Below are 20948 nucleotides of genomic sequence, written 5' to 3' on the forward strand. Positions count from 1 at the left end.
CTTGGGCACGTCTGATAAGTTTCCCATTGACTGTTCTTGAGGGCACTGGGGTCTTTGCTTCCTTGGCAGTGAGCTGCGTCACAGGCAGCAGTGATGCTGCGGTCAGCCTCCTCCATCCCCTCCCTCCTCGACTTCTGGAACTCACCTAGCTTTTTACTAGCCAATTCCAGGTGCCAAAAATCAGGTAACATCACATTCTCCACTAAAAAATACCATTCCCAGCCAGCTTGGCTCATGGAATGAAGCAAGCCTACGTTTGGTATGAGCACAGTGTTGCATCCCAGCAAAAGCTGCTTCTGTGAAGAGCATCTGGTGATTTGTGCAGAATTTACCTGGTCAGCAAGCTTCCAATCTCTAGCATTCCATACATCAGATTGTTTCTCTGGTGTCCTTTTTCCTTAAGGAACAGAAGAGGATGTGGTCGTATCTTAGTTCTGTGAAGCTGTATTTTAGCTTTGTGGAAGTATTGGTTGATGATTCAAAGGTGACACACCTGAGATAGATTTGGAGCTGTTGTAATTTCCTCTGGGCTTTGTTGAAAGGGACAGTGAACACAAGGAGATTATAAATGTATAGTTGCATATGTACAATCTAGGATCGTTTACTCAATACTGGTTTTCTGAAGCTAAGATGAAATATAAGATATCCTTGTGTTTACTGTTCCATTTTATGTATTTTTCATGCTGTCTTCTTTTTTACAGACTTTTTGGTGGCAAGCCTAGTAAACAAGTTCCCATCACAACAGCTGAAAATATGAAAAACTCAGTAGTCATCTCCAACCCTCATGCTACCATGAACCAGCAGGGTAACCTTGACTCCCCATCTGGCAGTGGTGTGCTGAGCAGTGGGGGCAGCAGTCCCCTCTATGGTAAAAACACAGATCTCAACCAGTCTCCACTGGCTTCCAGCCCCAGCTCTGCGCACTCGGCTCCTTCCAACAGTTTGACATGGGGTACCAACGCCAGTAGCTCTTCTGCAGTTAGCAAGGATGGCATTGGATACCAGTCTGTCAGCAGCCTTCACACCAGCTGCGAGTCCATAGACATCTCCCTGAGCAGTGGAGGTGGGCTGAGCCACAACTCCTCCAGTGGCTTGATTCCAGCCTCCAAGGATGATTCTCTGACTCCCTTCATCCGAACCAACAGTGTTAAGACCACGTTGTCTGAAAGGTTGGTGGGTTTTTCTCTTGTTTCCATGTGTTTGTATCTTGAGTGGGAATGAAGTCCTGGCAGCAGTAGCCAATGCTGCAGATACAGATCAAGTAATGCCTCTTACCAGACAGTGCAGATAGCTCCAGGACTAGAACATACAGATAAGGTATTCCCAGAAAGGAGCCCAGTTCAGAGCAGGAGGATGGGTTCAGAACAGGTTTTTATTTTGCTGTCGCAGCCAATGTGACAACATTTTTGTGCTACCAGATCCTTCCAAAGATCTATTGTTAATTGAGCTGATAATGGTATTTTTAAAAACCCTCCAATTTTGATTTGAAAAATCAACCATTTCCTGTTAAACTTTTTGATTGTAGAATTTGATGACTTTCAAACTGGAGGTGATGCTCAAAAGACAAGTCCCCATCTCCATAGTCACTTGATCCCTTCTCATCCTCTCCCTGCTGTCTTGTCCTATCTCCAGTTGTTCACGACAATATTTCAGCACAAGCATTCATGTGAATGCTTAGTGAATCCTATTGGAAGCTGGATCCAAGTGAAAAACAATCAGCTGGATTGTATTTCAGACTGATCAGTTCCCCAGCTCTGTGTTGGACGAGATTCACTGGTACCTGTATGGACAGAGGGTAGCACCTGGGAGGAGGCTGAGCAGGAAGGAGGGAACAGGGCTTTTCCAATATCAGAGCTGGATTGGTGGCACACTGAGCTGACAGTAGGGTGAACTCTGCAGTGGTCTCTGAGGGACCTCTTGTAGATGAAAGTAGAACCCTTCCAAGCACTGGAAATCAGCTATGACCTGATGTGTAGTGATGAGTTCGGGCAGCAAGATTTTTGTAGCTGCGTCTCAATGGAGAAAATTGCACCTGAATGTAATGTTCTGACAGTTTGGGGTTCTGTTTGTGTTTTATTACAATTCCTTTTTGTTCCTTCATCTTTTCATTCTAATACTCCTTCTCTTGTTTTCTGTCTTGTTGGACTGCTCTTTCTAGCCCTCTTTCTTCCCCTGCTGCTAGCCCCAAATTCTGCCGAAATACTTTGCCCAGGAGACAGGACAGGTAATGCTGTCTCAGGACAGGAGTATGCTCAAGGCTGCAGGTTTTGTTGCCCATCTCAGTGAAGCAAATTGTTTTGTGCCAGACTGCTCAGTTGAGTGCTCTGTTGTGTTCATCATCCAGGTGTGAACTGACACAAAGACATGCCAGTGAGAGTCCCTGCAAACACCCATCTCCCCACCCAAATCAATCTGGAGAGTGGCATACAGCACAGTTGGCATGTTTTTGGTGTTGCTCTCATTTCTGGAAATGTCCTTTGGTTTGGGAGGCTATTTTAACCCACCCTTCATATCTTTGCCAAAGGCAATTTGAAAGTCATGCCCTTTTTTTTTTTTTTTTTCTATGAATCTAAACTCTCACTAGCATTTCAGCATTCCTCTGGCATGCTGCTTTTCCCACTGCCTTTCTGGCCTGTCCCTTTTGTTGTGAAGTCCCTGTGTCATTCAGTGTCGTCAGTCTCTTACTGCAGCTTGGCTCATGAGTGTTTTCCAAGTACTTTGGTGCTTTACAGTCATCCTTGTACAAATGAATGTTAAAGTTAGGAAAAGATGACACAAATCTAAACATTCAAGCTCACTTTTTCTCGCTGATGTAATTTTTATCCCAGTCCCATACTGTAACTTAGCTATAAGGGTTGTCATTTAATTAATTTACTTAACCACAGGGGTATTTTCTTTAAAAACAAATTAACAGGCTCTGCTCATCAGTTGTAAAAACATAAACTGAAATAGTTGAGTTTTGGGCAACTAATCAGTCCATTTTACTTTGCTAATGGAACTTAGGCTAAGATTTGGAAATTTAAACAGTCTGGGCTCAATACCTCTTTACAGTAATTAGGTGCGTTCCCTAAAGGGTGTCTGCTGAAAGAAATAATGGGAAGGTGGTTTGGACTTGAATATTCCCATGAGGTTTTACCAATAGCCTGCTGAAAAGTGTATTTTTAAACACCCATTTGATGTTTAAAGAGCCATTTTTGTTCATTGTGGGTAGGAGAAACAGTGAAGTGAGGTTGTGAAGAGATGTGGTTCCTTGGCATGGTAGCAGCTGCATGTTTGTGCAAACCCCACCTGGTGAGGAGGTCTGTGCATGTTTCTGTAGAGAGGCCCCAGCACCTTTTTCTCTGAAAAGGTGATGCAGATGTTTGTACGTCCTTCGTCCTGATCTGATTCTTTCCCTTTTGTTCTTCTCTGAAGTTCTTTTCTTTTAACTTTTCTACAGCGACCCACATCTTGATAGGAACACTTTGCCTAAGAAGGGACTCAGGTATTGGTGTTTCCAATGGTTTAACATCATCTGTGGTGGCTTTGGAGTTTGCTTTGTGTTTCTGTTGTGGCTGGTGGTGATGGTCGCAGTTTGCAAGAGGTGGCAACAATACTCTTCCTTTTTTCTTCCTTTTTTCCTTCCTTTTTTCTTCCCTTTTTCTTCCTTTTTTCTTCCTTTTTTCTTCCTTTTTTCTTCCTTTTTTCTTTCATTTTTCTTCCTTTTTTCTTCCTTTTTCTTCCTTTTTCTTCCTTTTTCTTCCTTTTTCTTCCTTTTTCTTCCTTTTTTCTTGCCTTTTTCTTGCCTTTTTCTTGCCTTTTTCTTCCTTTTTTCTTCCTTTTCCTTTATTTCTTCTTCCTTTCTTCTTCATTTCCTTCTTCCTTTCTTTCAATCCTCAAAGAAGGCCATTGACAACTGAGCTTTTTTCATCCAGTAGCATCACTGCTTGAGCAAGAACTGTGGCTTTTGCTGGCTTAATTGCTGGAAAGCATCTCAAACCATCCCTGAGCTTGATTTAAAAACAGTAATTTTGTTGTTTCTGTGCCTATTACATGGAATGACCTGAAATAGTTTTTTTAACCTTGGGAACCTTGGTGTTGTGATATAAATAGAAAAAATTTACAAGATCACGCCAAACCTTTCAGGATGAAATTGGACATATTAATTTTTTTTAATTGCATCATAATACCATAATCTATATTTTATAATCTATATTCTATTTAATCTATGCCTTATTCTCTACTTTCGTAGAAAATAACAAAAAAAATAATCAAATAAACTTTCAGCTGTTGTCTTCTCACATATTTTTTACATCTGTGAGGTAATGATTTTTATAACATACTTTCTTTTCCCATTGATACAAGCAATTCTAGCCAAAATTACTATTAGCTATGTTAATTAAATGCTTTACATGTTAGAGAATTTACAGTAGGTATCTCTGACAATTTAGGAAATTCAGCCTCTGAATTGCTTAATGCAGTGTCTGGGATCACTGCCTTGAAACTGCAGCTGTGATTTTTTTCTGTTCTGTGCATCTTGCTCTTCAGAGCAGCCTTGTCCCATAAAGCTGAGTACTAAAAGCCTTTCTTAAAATGGCAATTTGTTTTAATGTTTCTATGGTCCTCAACTGTGTCTCTAATAAATACTCTCTTCTAAGACCAAAACATTTGAGTGCTGAAGAGGTAGGTATTAATGCTGACAATAAAAATAAACCTGTAGCATGTTAAGGTAAAATGACTGTTTGAAGCCCCTTTCTAAATAAACTGATTTATATGCAGTTTAAGAGATACGGATTCTCAGGGATTGCTGCTGAAGTGTTGAGGCATAAGCAGAAGAATGAATGTATTTTCTGAAAGCAGATTGACTTTTTAAATTATTGCAGTGTTCCCACTGATTTAGAATAATCTTAATAAGTGATATCTTACTGTAGGGCATTTATTTGAAGGGAATCAAATTAATTACATAGATAATATCAGCAAATAACAGGCTCTACGGTTTTGGAAGGAGAGCTAGTAACTCATAAATATTTGTCCAAAGGCAATGGCATAGCCCAAGACAGACACTGAATTCCATCAGCAGAGGAGTGTTTCCATGAAGCTCTGGCTGTTGGTACCTGTGCCCTATCACGTAGCTATCACGTAGCTATGTCACTGTCCTGACATAGCTATTTTTCACACATGGACACAATAAATGAAACCTAAGCTGAAGCCGGGGTTTTTTTGCCACTGATGTTGGCATAGACCACGTTTCTGCTATTTTTATTGCCTTCAGAAAAGTCTAAACATAGTCTCCTTTATGGTGTTTCAATGCTGTTGGTTTTGAACTAAATGGGATACACCTCCACAGGCCTTATATGGATGTCTCTAGAATATGAAATATTAGGTCACAGCTTAAAAAAAAATCCTGATAATGGCTTTGTTGACTTGAATTTGGTTATAATATCACAAAAAGTCAGCCAAGGCTATTGATGTACCAAAGTATTTAAATAATGTTAGAATTTTGGCATAACTTAGGGAAAGGTTTTCCAAGTTATAGTTTTATTTTTAAATCATATGATGTAGCACACACTGCATTTTATCCTACATTGCTACACAGCGCAACTTCTACCTGTAACTTTTGGTTCACTCTGGTTTGGTTACACCTGAAGCTGTTGGAAAGAAGTTTGTGGTTTGGTCTTTTCCCCCCAAACAGAGGTGAAATTAATCAGGAACATGTTGGAAGAGCTTGGAGCAGCTCCTTAATTCAGAATTCTATTTGGTTTATATTACTTAATCCTTTAATTTCATATGAGGATTCTTCCTTTTTTCTTTCTCTCTCTCTCCCACCCCAAGCCTTGTGACATTTCATGGTTGTTTTTTTGTTGTTGTTGTTGTTTTAACAAAAAAGTCAGATAAATCTCAAAATTCATGGTGAAAAACCTGTTTGTTTTTGCAGGTATACTCCATCCTCCCAGCTCCGTAGTCAAGAGGATGCAAAGGAATGGCTCCGGTCCCATTCAGCAGGAGGACTGCAGGATACTGCTGCCAATTCTCCATTTTCATCTGGATCCAGCATAACATCACCCTCTGGAACCAGATTTAACTTCTCACAGCTTGGTGAATAATTATCTGTTTGAATAATCACAGCAATGCATTGTGTGTCCTGAAAACAGCATGTTGCACTAGATAATTTTCTTTCAGCAGCTCCAAGGCCCACATTGAGCCTGAGGAAGCACTCTCACTGAAATGAGTGTGACTAATTAGCATTATTATCTCCTATGCCCAAAGGTGCCATTCTTGCAGTAACTTTGATTCTCTGGGACTAATCAGATTCCTTAATATAAATTGTGAGCTTTATAAAATGTTCAGTAGAGCTGTTGCTTGATATCACACATTGGGGTGCTTAGAGGACATATGATGTTGCCTGCAGACGTTGCAACATGTATACTTCTCTAAAATCCGAGCATTTTACTTAGTGTGTGTGCCAATCTCATCAGTTTGATATTTTATCTTTGTCTTTTTCAAATGGCTCATTGGAAAATTGCAGAAAGCTCAATCAAGCAATATATAAAAGTCAGGGGAGTTTCAAGTCAGAAAAACTGCCATTCCTTCACTTAATTTCTTTGGTAGACACATTTTATATTAAGGAAACAATAAATGCTGATTGGCAGGATCCATGAGGCATTGCAGGTTCTAGTTGACTGTATCAGCAGTTGAAATATCCTGATTTAAAGTGCTAGTGGTGCTCATCTCTGTTGGGCTGCTTAAATATGACTTCGTCGCTTTGCAGTTTCTTCAGGTTTGTAAATTTCATCTTGAAGTGACATTTGGAAAGAAAATGCCTGTTTGTTTATGACTTTGAAAAGCCCCTCCATAATAATTGATATTATTCTTTAAAATAAATATATTGTTTATAGTAACTAATTTATAGATAATAATTATGTGCAAAATAGTTAAGCTTGCACTTGTGAACTTCTTGTGGGGATTTGGAGCAGATTGCACAGTCACTTATTTCTAGTGTAGTTTTGAGTTGCAGTAATGACATTCTAGAGCCTTTCCTTGAGTGTTCTGGAAAGAAACACATTCAATAAGTGGCTTTAAATAAACTGACACTTTGCAAAATTTCAGCTGAATATACACACAGCGTGGTTACATTTCCAACCGCTAGCAAACTGTCAGGAAAGTTCATGAAATTAAAAAAAAATAACCAAAAAAGTGTTGTCATAAGCCCAGAAACTTAACTCTTTATGTACAATGTTGGAGATTATTTGTGTTAGCTTCAAAAGCTCTTTGGCCACAAACTGCAATGAGCACCAAAAAAAAAAAAAAAAAAGAAAAAAAGAAAGTATGTTTTCCTATGTTTTTCAGATGAAAGCTTAGAGATATTGGAGTTAAGAAAGGTCATTGGATTTAATTGAAGAGCAAATGATGATATGAAATTCAAGCACCTGTGAACTGAATTATCCTGTTTTCTACAATAGTCAGTATCAGTTGATGGTCTATATAGAAACAGGCAATGACATCACACCAAGAGGAACCAGATGAACAATGATTTTGTTCTCTTTTTTTACCCACAAATGAACTAATTCTTAGTAAACAGCAGGTATAATTTTAGCACAAAAGCTCTTTTGAGAAATGTGAGATTGCAGTACTTTTGCACTCTAAACACTGACTGGAAGAATATTGGCTTTTAAGGCAAAATTAGTATTTTACAGTTCTCAGGACATCATAGCTGAAAGTTCTGAACTCTACAGCTGAACTGTACAAGCTCTTTATATTTGTGACTAAAATACATAGAAAAATGTCATTTTCTTTGAACTTGAAGGCTTTGAAGAAGGTTAAGTCCTGCTCTATATAGACAAAATACTACAATTTTTATGGAAGAACAGTTCCAAATTAAATGATGAATTAATTAATTAACAAATTAATGAATTAATTCATTAACTAATTAATTAATTAGTAATGACAAGATAATTTTCTTTCATTCTCCCATGCCTGGGAAGTGTTGGTGAGGTGACTCAGCTTGTTTGTGGAATTAGGGACACACAGACAGTGTTTAAAATGACCTTATTTGACTTGAGTTTTCACATGCACTGGCCTAGTTTGCATATCCCTTACTTGAAAACCAATGAAGCCTGGAGAAGATGATACCAAAAATTTGTGTCTTAAAGCGGAGGGCGGGGGGGAAGAACCTTTGCTGGTGGAGGATGACGAAAGGAGAGCAGGGAAGGCTGTGCTGGCAGCACTAAGGGCATGTGTGGTGTTTGTGAGGGCCCCCAGGACGAGGGAAGAGATGAGAATTTGACTCCCATGTTCTCAGAAGGCTGATTCATTATTTTATGACACTGTGTTCTATTAAAGAATGCTATACAAAAACTATACTAAAGAAAGAGAAAGGATACATCAGAAGGTTTAACAAGAATGAATAATAAAAGCTTGTGACTGACTCAGAGAGTCTGACACAGCTGGACCATGATTGGCCATTAATTAAAAACAATTCACATGTTTGGCTAAACAATCTCCAGCCCACATTCCAGAGCAGGCAAAACATGGAGAAGCTGAGGCTTCTCATCTTCCCAGGAGAAGAAATCCTGGCAAAGGGGTTTTTTACATAGTGTGACGGTGACAAGTCATGATATTTTCTGAAAAATCCCTTTGCCAGGATTTTTCTCCTGAGAAGCTGAGAGGCCTCAGGAACAAAATGTAAACAATAATTATCTGCTGCTGTGGAATGTAACAGGTGCATCTGAGACAGAGTAGAAATTCTCCAGAGTAGAAATCCATTTTGATTTAAGTGGAATGTACATCTTTGAGTTGAGTCTATAATTTGAAAACATAGCTATTTAGCCTGATTGCAAAAGCCTAAGCTCAGAGAAACTGCTTCAGTGAAAGACAGAGATAAGGGAGAGAGAGACAAAGAGTGATAAAGAGAGACAGAGACTGTTGTAAGAGCAGGTCAACCTGACCTAGAAATTCTTTGTAATAAAGAAGAATTAGCAGCAAATGTCACACGAAATTCGTAAAAATTAATATGAATGAACCTATTGTGAAATTGTATGCATATGTATTTGAGAAGATAAGAAAAGACCTGAAGTCCCCAGAAGTACGCATGTCTTTTAAAGAAAGTAATTTCCACATGCGTCCAGCGCTGTAATAAATAAACATACCGGCTTTACAGCTTTCACAAAGTTGTGGAGTTTTGTTTATCTCCGCAAAACACATCTTTGATTGGTCTCATGTGGTTGTTTCTAATTAATGGCCAATCACGGTCCAGCTGTCTCGGACTGTCTGGTCAGTCACAAGATTTTATTATCATTCTTTTCCATTCCTTTCAAGCCTTCTGATGAAATCCTTTCTTCTACTCTTTTAGTATAGTTTTAGTATATAATTTTCTTTTCATATAATATATATCATAAAATAATAAAGTCAGCCTTCTGAAACATGGAGTCAAGATTTGTCAAGACTCTCATCCTTTCCCATGTGGGACTGCCTGCAAACCACCCCAACAATGTGTGCAACGCGTGTGTTTGTGTCATGCTTTGCAGCGAGCCCCACGAGCGCGGCGCAGATGAGCCTGTCCAACCCCAGCATGCTGCGCACGCACAGCCTGTCCAACGCCGACGGCCCCTACGAGCCCTACAGCGACACGCGCCTCCGCAACAGCTCCGTGTCCCTGGACGACAAGAGCCGCACCATGAGCCGCTCCGGCTCCTTCCGCGACGGCTTCGAGGAGGGTCAGTACGGGCCCCTGGGGCTGGGCGTGCTCACAGGGGCCGGGGTTTGGCTTCTTCTTCTTCTTCTTCTTCTGCCAAGGTCGCGGTTGAGGCGCTACAGACGGTGTTTCGTGTTCGCACTCGGGTGTTTATTGTTTCTTGTCTGTGTTACAAGTTGTTGTCAAGACCCAGGATGTTCCTCTAGCTGCCCTGGGCGATTGGAGACCCTGGCAAAGAGCTCAAAAACCTTGGCACGGAGTCAAAGACACCTGTGCCTTCACTTTTAGTCCATGAAAAAAATTACCGACTTTGTGTGAAGATTTACAAGCTACAACGGTTTGAGTAGAATGATAGTTAGTTTTTCACAGGGTGAAAAAGTAGAATTTTGGGGCTTTAGAATGGGGGTTCAAGAGGCAAGATGGAGAAATCTAGGCATGTCCTGTCCTTCTTCTCCTTCTTCTTGTCCTCTGTCTTCTGCTGTGATGATGACACTTTTTGATTGGTTTAAAGTAGAGACACATAGTCTAACATAGGTGATAGATATTAGAAAATTATTGTAAATTAAGTATACGTAGTTCTTAGTATAAAAAGCTAACACCACCCCAAGGGCAGGCACTGTGCCACAACCCAACCTACTGGTCAGACCTCAGCAGGTCAGAGAAGGAATGGAATAGATAAGGAAAAAAAAACAACCTTGAAAAACAAAACCAACAAATCTCGACTTCTTTGGTTGCAAGGCTAAGAAAACAAAAGACTTTCTAATACCTTGGGGGTCATCTCAACCACAAAAACCCGAAAGTTGTGAGTGCTACAGCATTCTAACAAGCTACAAAATGGCTGTCCTTCTATACAAGGTCTTTTAAGACTAAACTATCCAATTAAGAAAAGACACCTAAAATATTTTCATTTTTAACCCAATAACTAATCACTCGAAGTCCACAATGTGGACTTTTCTGTGCAATTACAAAATACCACTCAAACCCAGGAAGAGGAAGGAATAAGAAGGTAAAGAACAAGGACCAGCCTCTGCCCTAAAACTTCCATCTTAGTTTATATGTATATAACTATATTCTAAAACCCCAAACTCCAAGTTTTCCCACCCTATGATATTACACACTTCTAATCAACCACACACCTGTAATCCCAGTGCTATCAATCAATTTTGGAAGCCTTTTCCATGGCCTCAGGTCAAATACAGTGCTCTCCTGGGAGTCAGAGTCTGTCAACACAGAAAGTCTAAAATTCTCAGTGTCCAGAACTCCCAAGGCAAAGGGTGGCCTTTGCACAGGAACTGGGCACTTCTCTGTTCAAACACAGCTTTCTCAGTGTGGATGTCTCAGTGTTGGCTAAAACCATAGTCCTGTTTGTGGTTGTTCTGATTGTAGAATCAGTGTTGGAAGAGACCCACTGGGATCATCAAATCCAGCTCCTGGCCCTGCCCAGGGCACCCCAACAATCACCCCATGTGCCCGAGAGTGTTGTCCAAACACTCCTTAAACTCTGCCAGCCTTTCTGCTGTGACTGCTTCCCTGGGGAGCCCATTCAGTGCCCAGTCACCCTTTGGGTGAAGAGCCTTCTCCTGATATCCAACCTGAACCTCCCCTGACACAACTTCAGGACATTCCCTTGGGTCCTGTCACTGGTCACAGAGACAGAATGTGAAGGATGATAGAGAATATTATGTTTATGCAGTGATTGTGTTGGTCAGACATAGGAAATAAGTGTTGTACTTAGACCCTGACTGTTCAAGAAATGGCTTAAACGTATCCTGTGCTTCATGTTTTGTGCTCTCAGAATGACTATTTCAAGTCAGCACATAAGTGTTTCTTCAATAGGGGTATTCTGAACTTGCACTTCCACATTTCTGCTTATAGTATAGATAAGTGATATCAGTTGGACTGTTTTTATCCCAGTAATTTTTCCAGTATTTAAACTGTACTCAAATAGCCTTTGCTTTTCATTTCTGCTGAATGTCCTGGCTCAATACAACAGATATTCCAAAGGGAATTGAGTAGTTCTTTGAAACATCTAGGCTTGTCTATTTAGTGCTTCATCATCTTTTCAAATATGTAACCACACCTGATAAAAAGAACCCATGTAAATACAATAAAAAGCATTTACCTAGAAATGAATATTTAGTTTGGTCGCCCCTGATCAGGCATCCTTGTAGCTGTAGGAGGAGTGGCTGTGAGCACACATTAAAATCCTCAAGCACTGCACTTTGAAAAGTCAAGCATGGAGGAGTTCATAGGAAACATTTTCAGCATTAACTCTTTGAGTCTTAAATCTCCATTCTGGCAAGGGTTGGGAGGAGCTTGGTTGTGCTTTAGAGGCCACACAAGCCTTTGGTGGCTCTTTCCTCTGCTTCTGGAGACCTGCACTTACTCAGCACTGTTTAATACCAGTGCCACGTGGTTGTTGCTCCCCAAGAACCAGGCCTGCATGGGGGCCATACTTCAGTGCTTGCAGAAACCTTTGAGAGCTGCAAAGTACCTTCCTGGAGATTCTGGTTATCCCATATGGTTTTTTGGCATTGGAGGAGGTAGGGAATATGTATTGGATATGTCTCTGGAAAAAATAATTAATTAATTAACTGGTTATCGAATTAACTTCAGTACATTTTATTGTATTTTAGAGGTCTGTGGCTAAGGATTTTTATTAGGGGTTGAAAATTATTAGAATAACGCTGTAGTGCTAAAAGCTGGGTCATTGCAGGAATTAACCTTTGTTTGCTCTCAGAAAGCTGAATGATCAGAAACAGTCAAAGGCTGCCAAATGCTCAGTCAGTCAGTATAATCTGGAAAGGAATTTGAGTCACTGTATCTGTGTTACACTTCCCTGATTTACCAGAAGAGCTACTGCAGCAAAATTTACTTGGGTTTTATTGAAGACATCCTCCAAAAAATTGTAGCCGTAGTCTTTTAACTGTGCTTAAGATTGCAGCAAGTGCATTTTGGCACGTTGGAGGTTTAACTCTCTCTTGTAGTTCAGAAATTCTTGTCCAGCAGAGAGCCTGGTTTGGATAAGCATTTAGTAAGTATTGCATGTTTGAAGACAAACCATTAAAAAAAAAGAAGAAAATGAAAACCTGAAAACACTTAGGTGAAATGTTCTATGAAGTGCTTCTTATTCATTTGAAAAAAGTAATAAAAATGAAGTCCAAGAAATATCCACTAAGTTATGGACTTGAAAGTGATTGGAAAATACCACTTTTGTATCTGAGGAAGGAATCCGACCCTACAGGGGACATGCTGAAGATCCCTTTCAGATTTTCCTCAATTTTTCACACCTAAAAGGATAATAATATTTTACCATATGGATTGAATGTTTAGGTGTAGTCTCTGTATTTTTGTCTTCAGGAGAAAGGTCTTCCATCATTTCCCTGGCTGTAGAGAAGGCTTACTACTAAGCTAACCTGCTTACTAGCTCCTGCTTATTTCTCAGGCTCTGAGTGGTTAAGTGTTTCTGAATGTAGCAGAGGTTTGTCTTCACCTTGAGAGAATAGATTTAAAAGTATTATAGAAATTTAAATTTGCGGTTAATGAACAAATTGATTTTATACAATCATCCAGTGTCAATGAAGCAAATCCAGGTCTAAAATGAAGCTTACCAACCTACTTCTTAATTATTTCCTAGCACATAGTATTACAAGGCATTTGTTTCTCATTAACCTCAAAGCAGGGCCAGGATTTATTCTTTAAAGCCTTTTCTTCTCTTGTCTCTGGGTATGAAGTACAGTCATGTTCTCTCACAGCACAGCATGTAGGTGGGGAGGTTGGTCAGCCTTGCAGTTAACTCTTGTGACAGACAGGGCCAGCAGGAACAGCCTCCAAACTTGCCAAAACTTCATGGGGAAAAAACACAGCATAAAAACTGAGTGGTCTCTTGGCTCTCCAGTTTCCCCACTCTTCCAACCAACAGTCTTCCCCAGGAGCTGGGCTGCCACTGGCTCCACCCTGATACTTCAGCCTCTAAGAGAAAAAAAGTGAAATTCTTTATCATTGGAATATAAATTGTTATTCCTTTCTGTGCTACTGACTGCGATACCAGTTTTTCTTTCTGCTCTCTGGGCTAGAGCCTTTCTTTTCTAGCATTAAAAATGATACATGCTTGCCTGTGCATTTACAGTGCTTTAAAATAATAGCTCCAGACCAATTTGGGTTTGTGGGCTGCATGCAGATGCATGCTGGCTGCAAGAAACAGGAATTGCATCAAGAGCATCACTGCCTTCAGGCTCCTAATTAAATAGCCTTCAAGTAGCCATCTGCGGATCCTTTAAAAAGAAATTGCACAAGTATATTAACTCCTTAGTTGTCCTTGAAATGAGAAATCTGAAATTAGTAACAGTAATTAGTTGTCCTTGAAATCTGAAATCTGAAACCTGTAACATTCAGGTGATGGAGGTGAGTCCCCATTCCTGGGGGAATTGAAGAGCTGTGTCTATGTGGTTCTTAGGGACATGGTTTGCTGATGGCCTTGGCAGTGCTGGCTTAATCTTAGAGGTCTTTTCCAACCTAAATAAATCTACGATTCTCTGTGATGCTGGTGTTTCACAAGGCAGGAGCAGGATTCCCAGAATTACATGTTCTTTCCCTTTTTTTCTTATTTCGCATCTTTTCTCCTGTATTGAAGTCCCAATGTGATCTTAAAAATTGCACATCTATGTTGTGTCTGACCAAGTCCATGATAAAGTTTCTGTTTCCTCTCTGGCCAATTGGTAGGGCTCTTTTTTGGTTATATCTCTATTAGGAAAAAAATTCAACAAGGAAGAACATAGGGAGGCAGACCAGAAAATAATATGATATTCCCTCTGTGGGTCCATTTGTGGCTGTGTGCAATATTGCCTCACTTTGGACTTTCCATCTTGAAAATCTTAAGGGGAAAATGCAAGTAAAGAAAAGTGAGAAGGAGATCTTAAGCGCAAAACATCTGTGATATAAAGTTAAAATAGAAGTCTTCAGCGTGGAAAGTGATGGTTGAAGCAATGTGTATTGAATTTTTGTTTGTTATGAAGAGATCAGTCATCCTTCTATCAGCACAATGGCATGGAGGCACTCAAGGAACTTACTAATTCAGTAGCAGGTCTAAAACAACTGCAAAGAATTACATTTCTGAACGCAAGAGAATTTTTTGTTACAGACAAATTGTGTCAGTGGATTCAGTAGCAGTTAAGGGAGTTAATGGTAGACAGGTCACAGCAGCCAAAATAATGATCTGACTGCAGTTTCCACCCCTGGAATTTCCATCTCTGCTGATTCCCAGAAGGTGCAAAGATGTACCTGGGGAGTAATCACTGTGTATCTGTCTCCTCTTTTCATTCTTTTCAGTAAACATGGGCTGTGGTTGCAGCCAGGGCTGGAGCACACCATTAGACAGAGCCTGGCTCTGACTCACACCACTCATTTTATGTTCTTAGTGCAGGATAGTCCTTAATGCGTAACTAGAAAGATCATTTTAATTGAAAATATGATTACCCAGAGAAAGCAAATGGATGTGAGGGTGTTTTTTTACTTTCTTGTGGGTTTTCTAAATTATCTTAAATTCCTTCAGAAGCCAACTTAGACTTTGTTTACTTCTCTTTCCAGTATTGCCTTAGGATATAATGTCAGTGGGAAAGCAGAACCCATTTATTACGAATGTAGAATTGCTCTAGGTAATTAAAGCTAAATGGCAACTTTTCTAATTTTTTTTTTTTTGCTGGAGGACTTAGAAGAAAGAAAAAATGATTTTATGCTATTTCACGTGATTTGTGTTCAGTTACCTGAATTTTGAATGAAAGTTTCAGTTCAGTACTATATGTTTCTAAAAATAAAAATAAGGGAAAAGTAATTTTGCATGTTTCAGCAGCAGAAAGAATAACTTCAGGTACTTTTTTCCAGTAGTGTAATAAAGAATGAAATGATGCAGTATTTATATGTAAATCCTGATGTAACAGGCATCAGGATGGTAACAACCATGAGAATCACAGAATAGTTAGGGTTGGAAGGAACCTCTGAAGATCATCTAGGTCATAAGTGTATATGTATGTCCTTTATTGAATTTAAATGCAAAAATTGCTTGAATCTAATCCTTTGCCAGAAAGTTTTGTAGCTATGTTTTCACTGTTAATTTTTTTTGAGAGAACAAACTTTGCCTTGTTTAAAAAATGTCCTTGCTTTAAAGAAGCACCAAGAAACCCTGCAGGGAAAAGGAACGTTGGGCTCATTGATGCACTAATGCAGCTCCCTTAAGTCAGCAGAAGGAAGATTCAGCTGCATTTAGAGGAGAATTCACAGCCCCGAAATTAGACAATGTTTTTTTTTTTTCCTTGGGTCCTCCATGTCTTCTCCTGGAGCATCTGGTTACACACTGGAGCTGGGTGTTGTGGTTTCCTCAGGACATTCCCATCTTGGTCTGTTGCTTAAAAAAAAAAACAAACTAACCTCAATCTCACCTAAAACTGAAGATTAAATACTTAGATTTAATTTTGTAATCCCTTCTGCATTTCTTGGTTTTTTTTTTTAATCTTGAGTAAGTCCTTTTGCAAGAATTTTCATATAAACTATCCAGAGAAATACTTATCTCTGAACAGACCTTCATCAAAACTTTTGCAAACTTTCTTGGCCACACCTAATTTTCCCAAAACAACAAGTATTATGAGAATTTTAAAACAGCTTTACCAAATCCAAGGTTATGGATTGCATCAGCTGGCAATGCATGCTTCAAACCGTACATTATTGGTACAATAATATAATTAAGTTTATGATGGATGATGAAATTTGTGAAAGTATTTCTACAGCACATTGGTGGTTTACAGTGGATGATGATGATTCCACCCTGTGGTTAGTGCTCTTAAATTCATTGTGTTTATTTTCTTTCCTTAGTGCATGGTTCTTCTCTCTCTTTGGTGTCCAGTACATCGTCTATTTATTCTACAGTGAGTATAATGAAATGAAGTGTATATTTATTCATCAAAATTATTGAATTGCCTGGTATTGCTGTGCTAGTTTTGCCATTCAAGGAGCAGGAAAAAAGCAGTTTTCATTTAATTGTTTTCTGAATACTAGTTAGGAAAGGAATGTTTATGTTCTTGAAGATGCCTGTGGATATTTAGCACATTAAACACAGACTTCAGTGGCCTAAAAGCAGCCATTGATTTTTTGAGTCTGTATTTTATGCCATGCTAAGTAGGTTTTGCTGCAAAGTACCTCAGTAGATATGAGGAGATTTCAGCTTTGTTCTTTATAGCATCCCAAAATTTGCTGAATAAAGTCATCCCATCCTTATATTAATGATTTACTACTAAAGAAGTTCACTTTTCAATGCACAAATATTAATAATTCTAAAGAAAGGTAATTTAGTCACTGTGCCAGTAACATTTTCTCCACAAGTATGTATTCATTTTGGTTATCTGATCCTAAAATGAGGCTTGCTGGAGTTTGAAAGTAGCAGGGGAGCACTCAGAGCTTCAGGTTCCTGGGTACAAGGGGCCCCAATAGTGTGTTTGGATGGGTGTAATTTTCCTGGTGGCTGGAAGTGGGCATGTTTTCTTAGAAACAGTAGAGTGTGTGACTTCCTACCCCATAGTTGTCCTTAGCTGATAACTGTGGTTAGAAACAGGCCATAGCAGCCACAATTCTATCATGCTGACCACAGTGGCATCCACTTGGCATCCTCACAGCTGGCTGTGTGTCCTCACTTTTTCATTGCCACAGTGCCTTGGCAGCACCCAAGTGGGAGGAATTTTTAATGGTTTTTTTCACATCACTTTAGAATGCAAAAATGCAACCTCCTTCTTATGGAGAGCTGAGTGTGGGATGAAGGAAATTGCCTAGGATCAGCCAAGTTCTGTGGCAGTCCTGGTTCTTCAGAGCTTCCTGCAGTCCCTTGTGGACAGAGCCAGGACTTCTTCACACTTCCATGACTGACATCAGAGGTGCCCTGGTCAGCAGGCTGAGGTGGAGCCCAAATTCCTTCCTGCAGAAGGAAGTACCTCCAGCAGCCTATTTTCTTTTTCCTTGAGAGTAAATCAATTAGGAGATTAAATTAGACTGAATATGGATGAGGAAATCCAACTTTGGGAATTCATATTAGAGTTCTTGAAATACAAAAAGAAAATTTGCATAAATGTGTCAGGCCGGTTATGTTGTAATATCCTCACATACTTCCTTTTATTTTACAGCCTGAAGAGAAGTGCCAGTCAGAGGTAAGAGCACATCCTCTTTGACAAGCATAAATGCCACTGTGCATTGTCTGTCCTGCTGTTTTATTTCTCCTTGCTGTGATGCACTAAAGTGCTCTCTTGAAACCCTCAGATTCGCAAGCTGCGGAGAGAATTGGATGCATCCCAAGAAAAAGTGTCAGCTCTGACAACTCAGCTGACTGCTAATGTGAGTACAGCTCTGAGGGCAAACATTAACCTGGAATGCATTTAATGCAACAATTACCACCCAGGTTCTTTTAAGTGACAAAAAAATTTCATGTGCATAACATTCAGTTTGTATTACTGATGTGTTCAAAGAAATAACTGCACGCGTGTGTGGGACATGTCCAAAAATAGCAACTTTTGCCCTACTAAATTATCTTACACCTTTCCTTAAAAACTGAGTTATTATAATAATAATTTGGATTTGTACCTGTGTAAGCCATCTTAAGGTCCTGAGAAGATCATTGAGGACAGGGTCTTTTTTTTAAAAACAGTGTCTTGCTTTGACTTTTGGGTGGGATGAGATACAGATAAAGATTATAACTGGTAGGAATAAAAGTTAATAGAAACTTGGACTGAAATGCATTATGTTTCTCTGTTGCATAAAGATGTATCATGATAAATAATACTGGCATAAGGGGCTCTGGAAACTGATCTAAAGTTAAGCCTGAAGAACTGAGATACCTGACTTTTTGTCAGTGTAGACAATACTTCTGCTTGTTCCTTTCAGGAATTTGAGGGATGAGTAACTTAAGACACTCAGGGGAAAAAAATACTTGGAATCCAGGGGGTATTGAAGCAATACTGTATGACCCTGAGCAAGTTTGTTTGTGTATTCTGTGCTGTAGTCGCAGATAGCAGGAATCTGTAACACAGAAGCTTGCAAGGAAAATAAGCAGTTCTAGAGTAAATAAGCTGGAGATGAATAGCAGATCAGATCATCCTGACATCCTGGTTTATGGGAATGAATAAACATCAGAAGCTGTGCTGCTTGAAGGGGACTTCCCTGTCCATCAGCTCTGGGAACTGGAGGAGTGCAAAGCTTGGGATAGGAAAGGACAGGTTCACCTGAGCAGTATCACAGGAAAGATTCAAGGGGAAATCTGTGCTGTCCACTTCAGGCATCACAGTGCTTCATCCAGCTTGAAAATGGGGCTAGAAACTAAGAACACAGTTATTACAGAGAAGTTAAATAAAAGGGCTTTGGCTGAATGAAACCGCTTAGTTACTGTCCCAAGAGGAAAAGAAAACAGTTTACACATCTTTCTAAAGTTAAATCTTGTATTTGCCTTTCAAATACAAAGGGGATGGATACAGGAATTGCTTTTCCCCCAGAAGATTCTTTTACTTGTGGGAAAGCAGGACCAGGTTCTCTTGCATAGGTTTTTAATGATGTTGTTAAATAACCCAGCATGTGTCCTTCAAACAAAGAGCTTGTCAGCTGAGCAGCTCATTTGGCTCTGCCTTGGCTTTATTGCATTCTCCTTCCCACAGTTCAGGGTCACTGGGCTGGTGCTCAGCACAGGCTGCTCACTGCCTGGCCCAGCTGCTCTTCATCTGCCCAAGAATTTCTGTGTGGTTACTACCACTCTCTTTATGGAGAACAGTTTTTAGTGTACACTCCTGTATGTTTTTGTTTAGATTGGGTCATTTGGGTTTTTGTGGGTTTTTCTTGTGGGCTTTTCTCAAAAAACCAAAAAAAACCCCAAAACCAACAAAGCATATAATTTATTATTTTGATAATATTCCATTTTTGCTTAGTTCACTTTGCTAAAATTTTACAGTGTTTTATTCATGCTATTTAAACTTCTTAGACTTGAGCCTGCCCCTGATCTGTTCATAAATTGGCAACAGAGATGTTGCTATAATTGTCCCAGTATTAAATTACAATCTTTAGTCACCTCTTTCCAAAGAACATCCTTTTTCCATGTAAAAGGCAAGGTCTGTTCCCAAAAAGATTGAGACTAATAAATGCTGTTAGTTCTAAGACACTTGGACATTTCCTTTAGACAGGATTCCATTTTAAAAAGGCAATTAAAACTTGAACAATTCAAGTTAATCTCTTCAGTTTACAGGTTTTTTCCTGAATGTCCTTGCATAGACACTGCAGTTGTTGATGCTTGTCAAGCTGTCAAGGGCATGAATTTGAAAACATTTTGCTCCAGCTATAGAAAATGAAGATACATTTTTTTCCTTAGCTCACTGAATGATTTCAAGATAGGAATAATTGCAAAATCCAGTTTTGAAAGAGCAACTGGTTTTTAAGGCTCAGGTCAAACCATTAAGGGTTTGTGTCTGTTACTAATCCATGCACTGCTGCTTGCCCATTTATTTTTTGCTTTTGAAAAGTATTGCTGAGGATCCCTGAATATCAGCTTTGTTGTTCCCTGTTCATCCTCCCCAACAGAAGCTGTGCACTCTGTGTTTTTAAAATAAATATTTAGATTTTCCTACGTGTGTAGTGTTAGGTTTTGAATTACTTTTTGCCATTTTCTCACAGTCTCAGCTCTTCTTATTTTCATAGGGGCTGATGGGAATGAGAGCTGCACATCCCCATGTTATTGTACTGCTCATGTTTGTTTTCATTGTGAATGTGAGAACAGTTATTTAGGATAAGTCAACTGTGTGCTGCTGCTGAATGAGTCTGTGAATGGTTTTGCTATGCTGTATTTTTTAGGTGAGAAACTATCTTTTTCTGCTTGGAAAGATTTCACCATTTTACTTGTCATTGTGCATGTAGAATTATTTTTAATAGATAAATGAAGCTATTTTTAATGGTTAGTGTAGATTATTATGGCTAATGAGACAAATATGTATTGAAATACACCTGTGATCAGTTATGTATACATATGAATACCTAGAAAACAGTGCCATGTCATGGCTGCAGAAATACAGTTTCTTACATTCTTTTCCATCTTCCCAATCTACTTTTCCTTCCTTTTGCTTCTCAGTCCTTTTCAATTCCTAGCTGATGTCTTTCATGTAACTGACGCTGTGTTCTCCATGCTTCTTGGGAGAAGAATGTAGAATCTTTTTCCCAGGAAGTACATTTTCTTCTTTCCTTGGGAAAAGAAAAGAGAGTAATTGGCCAA

The 20948-nt window shown here is 39.3% G+C and overlaps 1 protein-coding gene across 1 annotated transcript in view; it reads left to right on the forward strand.

Annotated features, from left to right (window-relative positions):
• NAV2 (neuron navigator 2) overlaps positions 1–20948 on the forward strand; it is a 208929-nt gene that overhangs the window by 165251 nt on the left and 22730 nt on the right. Inside the window, exons 16-23 of the mRNA XM_005427370.3 lie at positions 702–1169; positions 2159–2224; positions 3440–3484; positions 5915–6075; positions 9504–9692; positions 16535–16587; positions 17833–17856; positions 17966–18040. Coding sequence (XP_005427427.1) covers positions 702–1169; positions 2159–2224; positions 3440–3484; positions 5915–6075; positions 9504–9692; positions 16535–16587; positions 17833–17856; positions 17966–18040 — 1081 coding nt within the window. The remainder of the gene's footprint in view (positions 1–701; positions 1170–2158; positions 2225–3439; positions 3485–5914; positions 6076–9503; positions 9693–16534; positions 16588–17832; positions 17857–17965; positions 18041–20948) is intronic.

Source organism: Geospiza fortis, unplaced genomic scaffold, assembly GCF_000277835.1.
Source record: "Geospiza fortis unplaced genomic scaffold, GeoFor_1.0 scaffold165, whole genome shotgun sequence".
Taxonomy (NCBI): Eukaryota; Metazoa; Chordata; class Aves; order Passeriformes; family Thraupidae; genus Geospiza; species Geospiza fortis.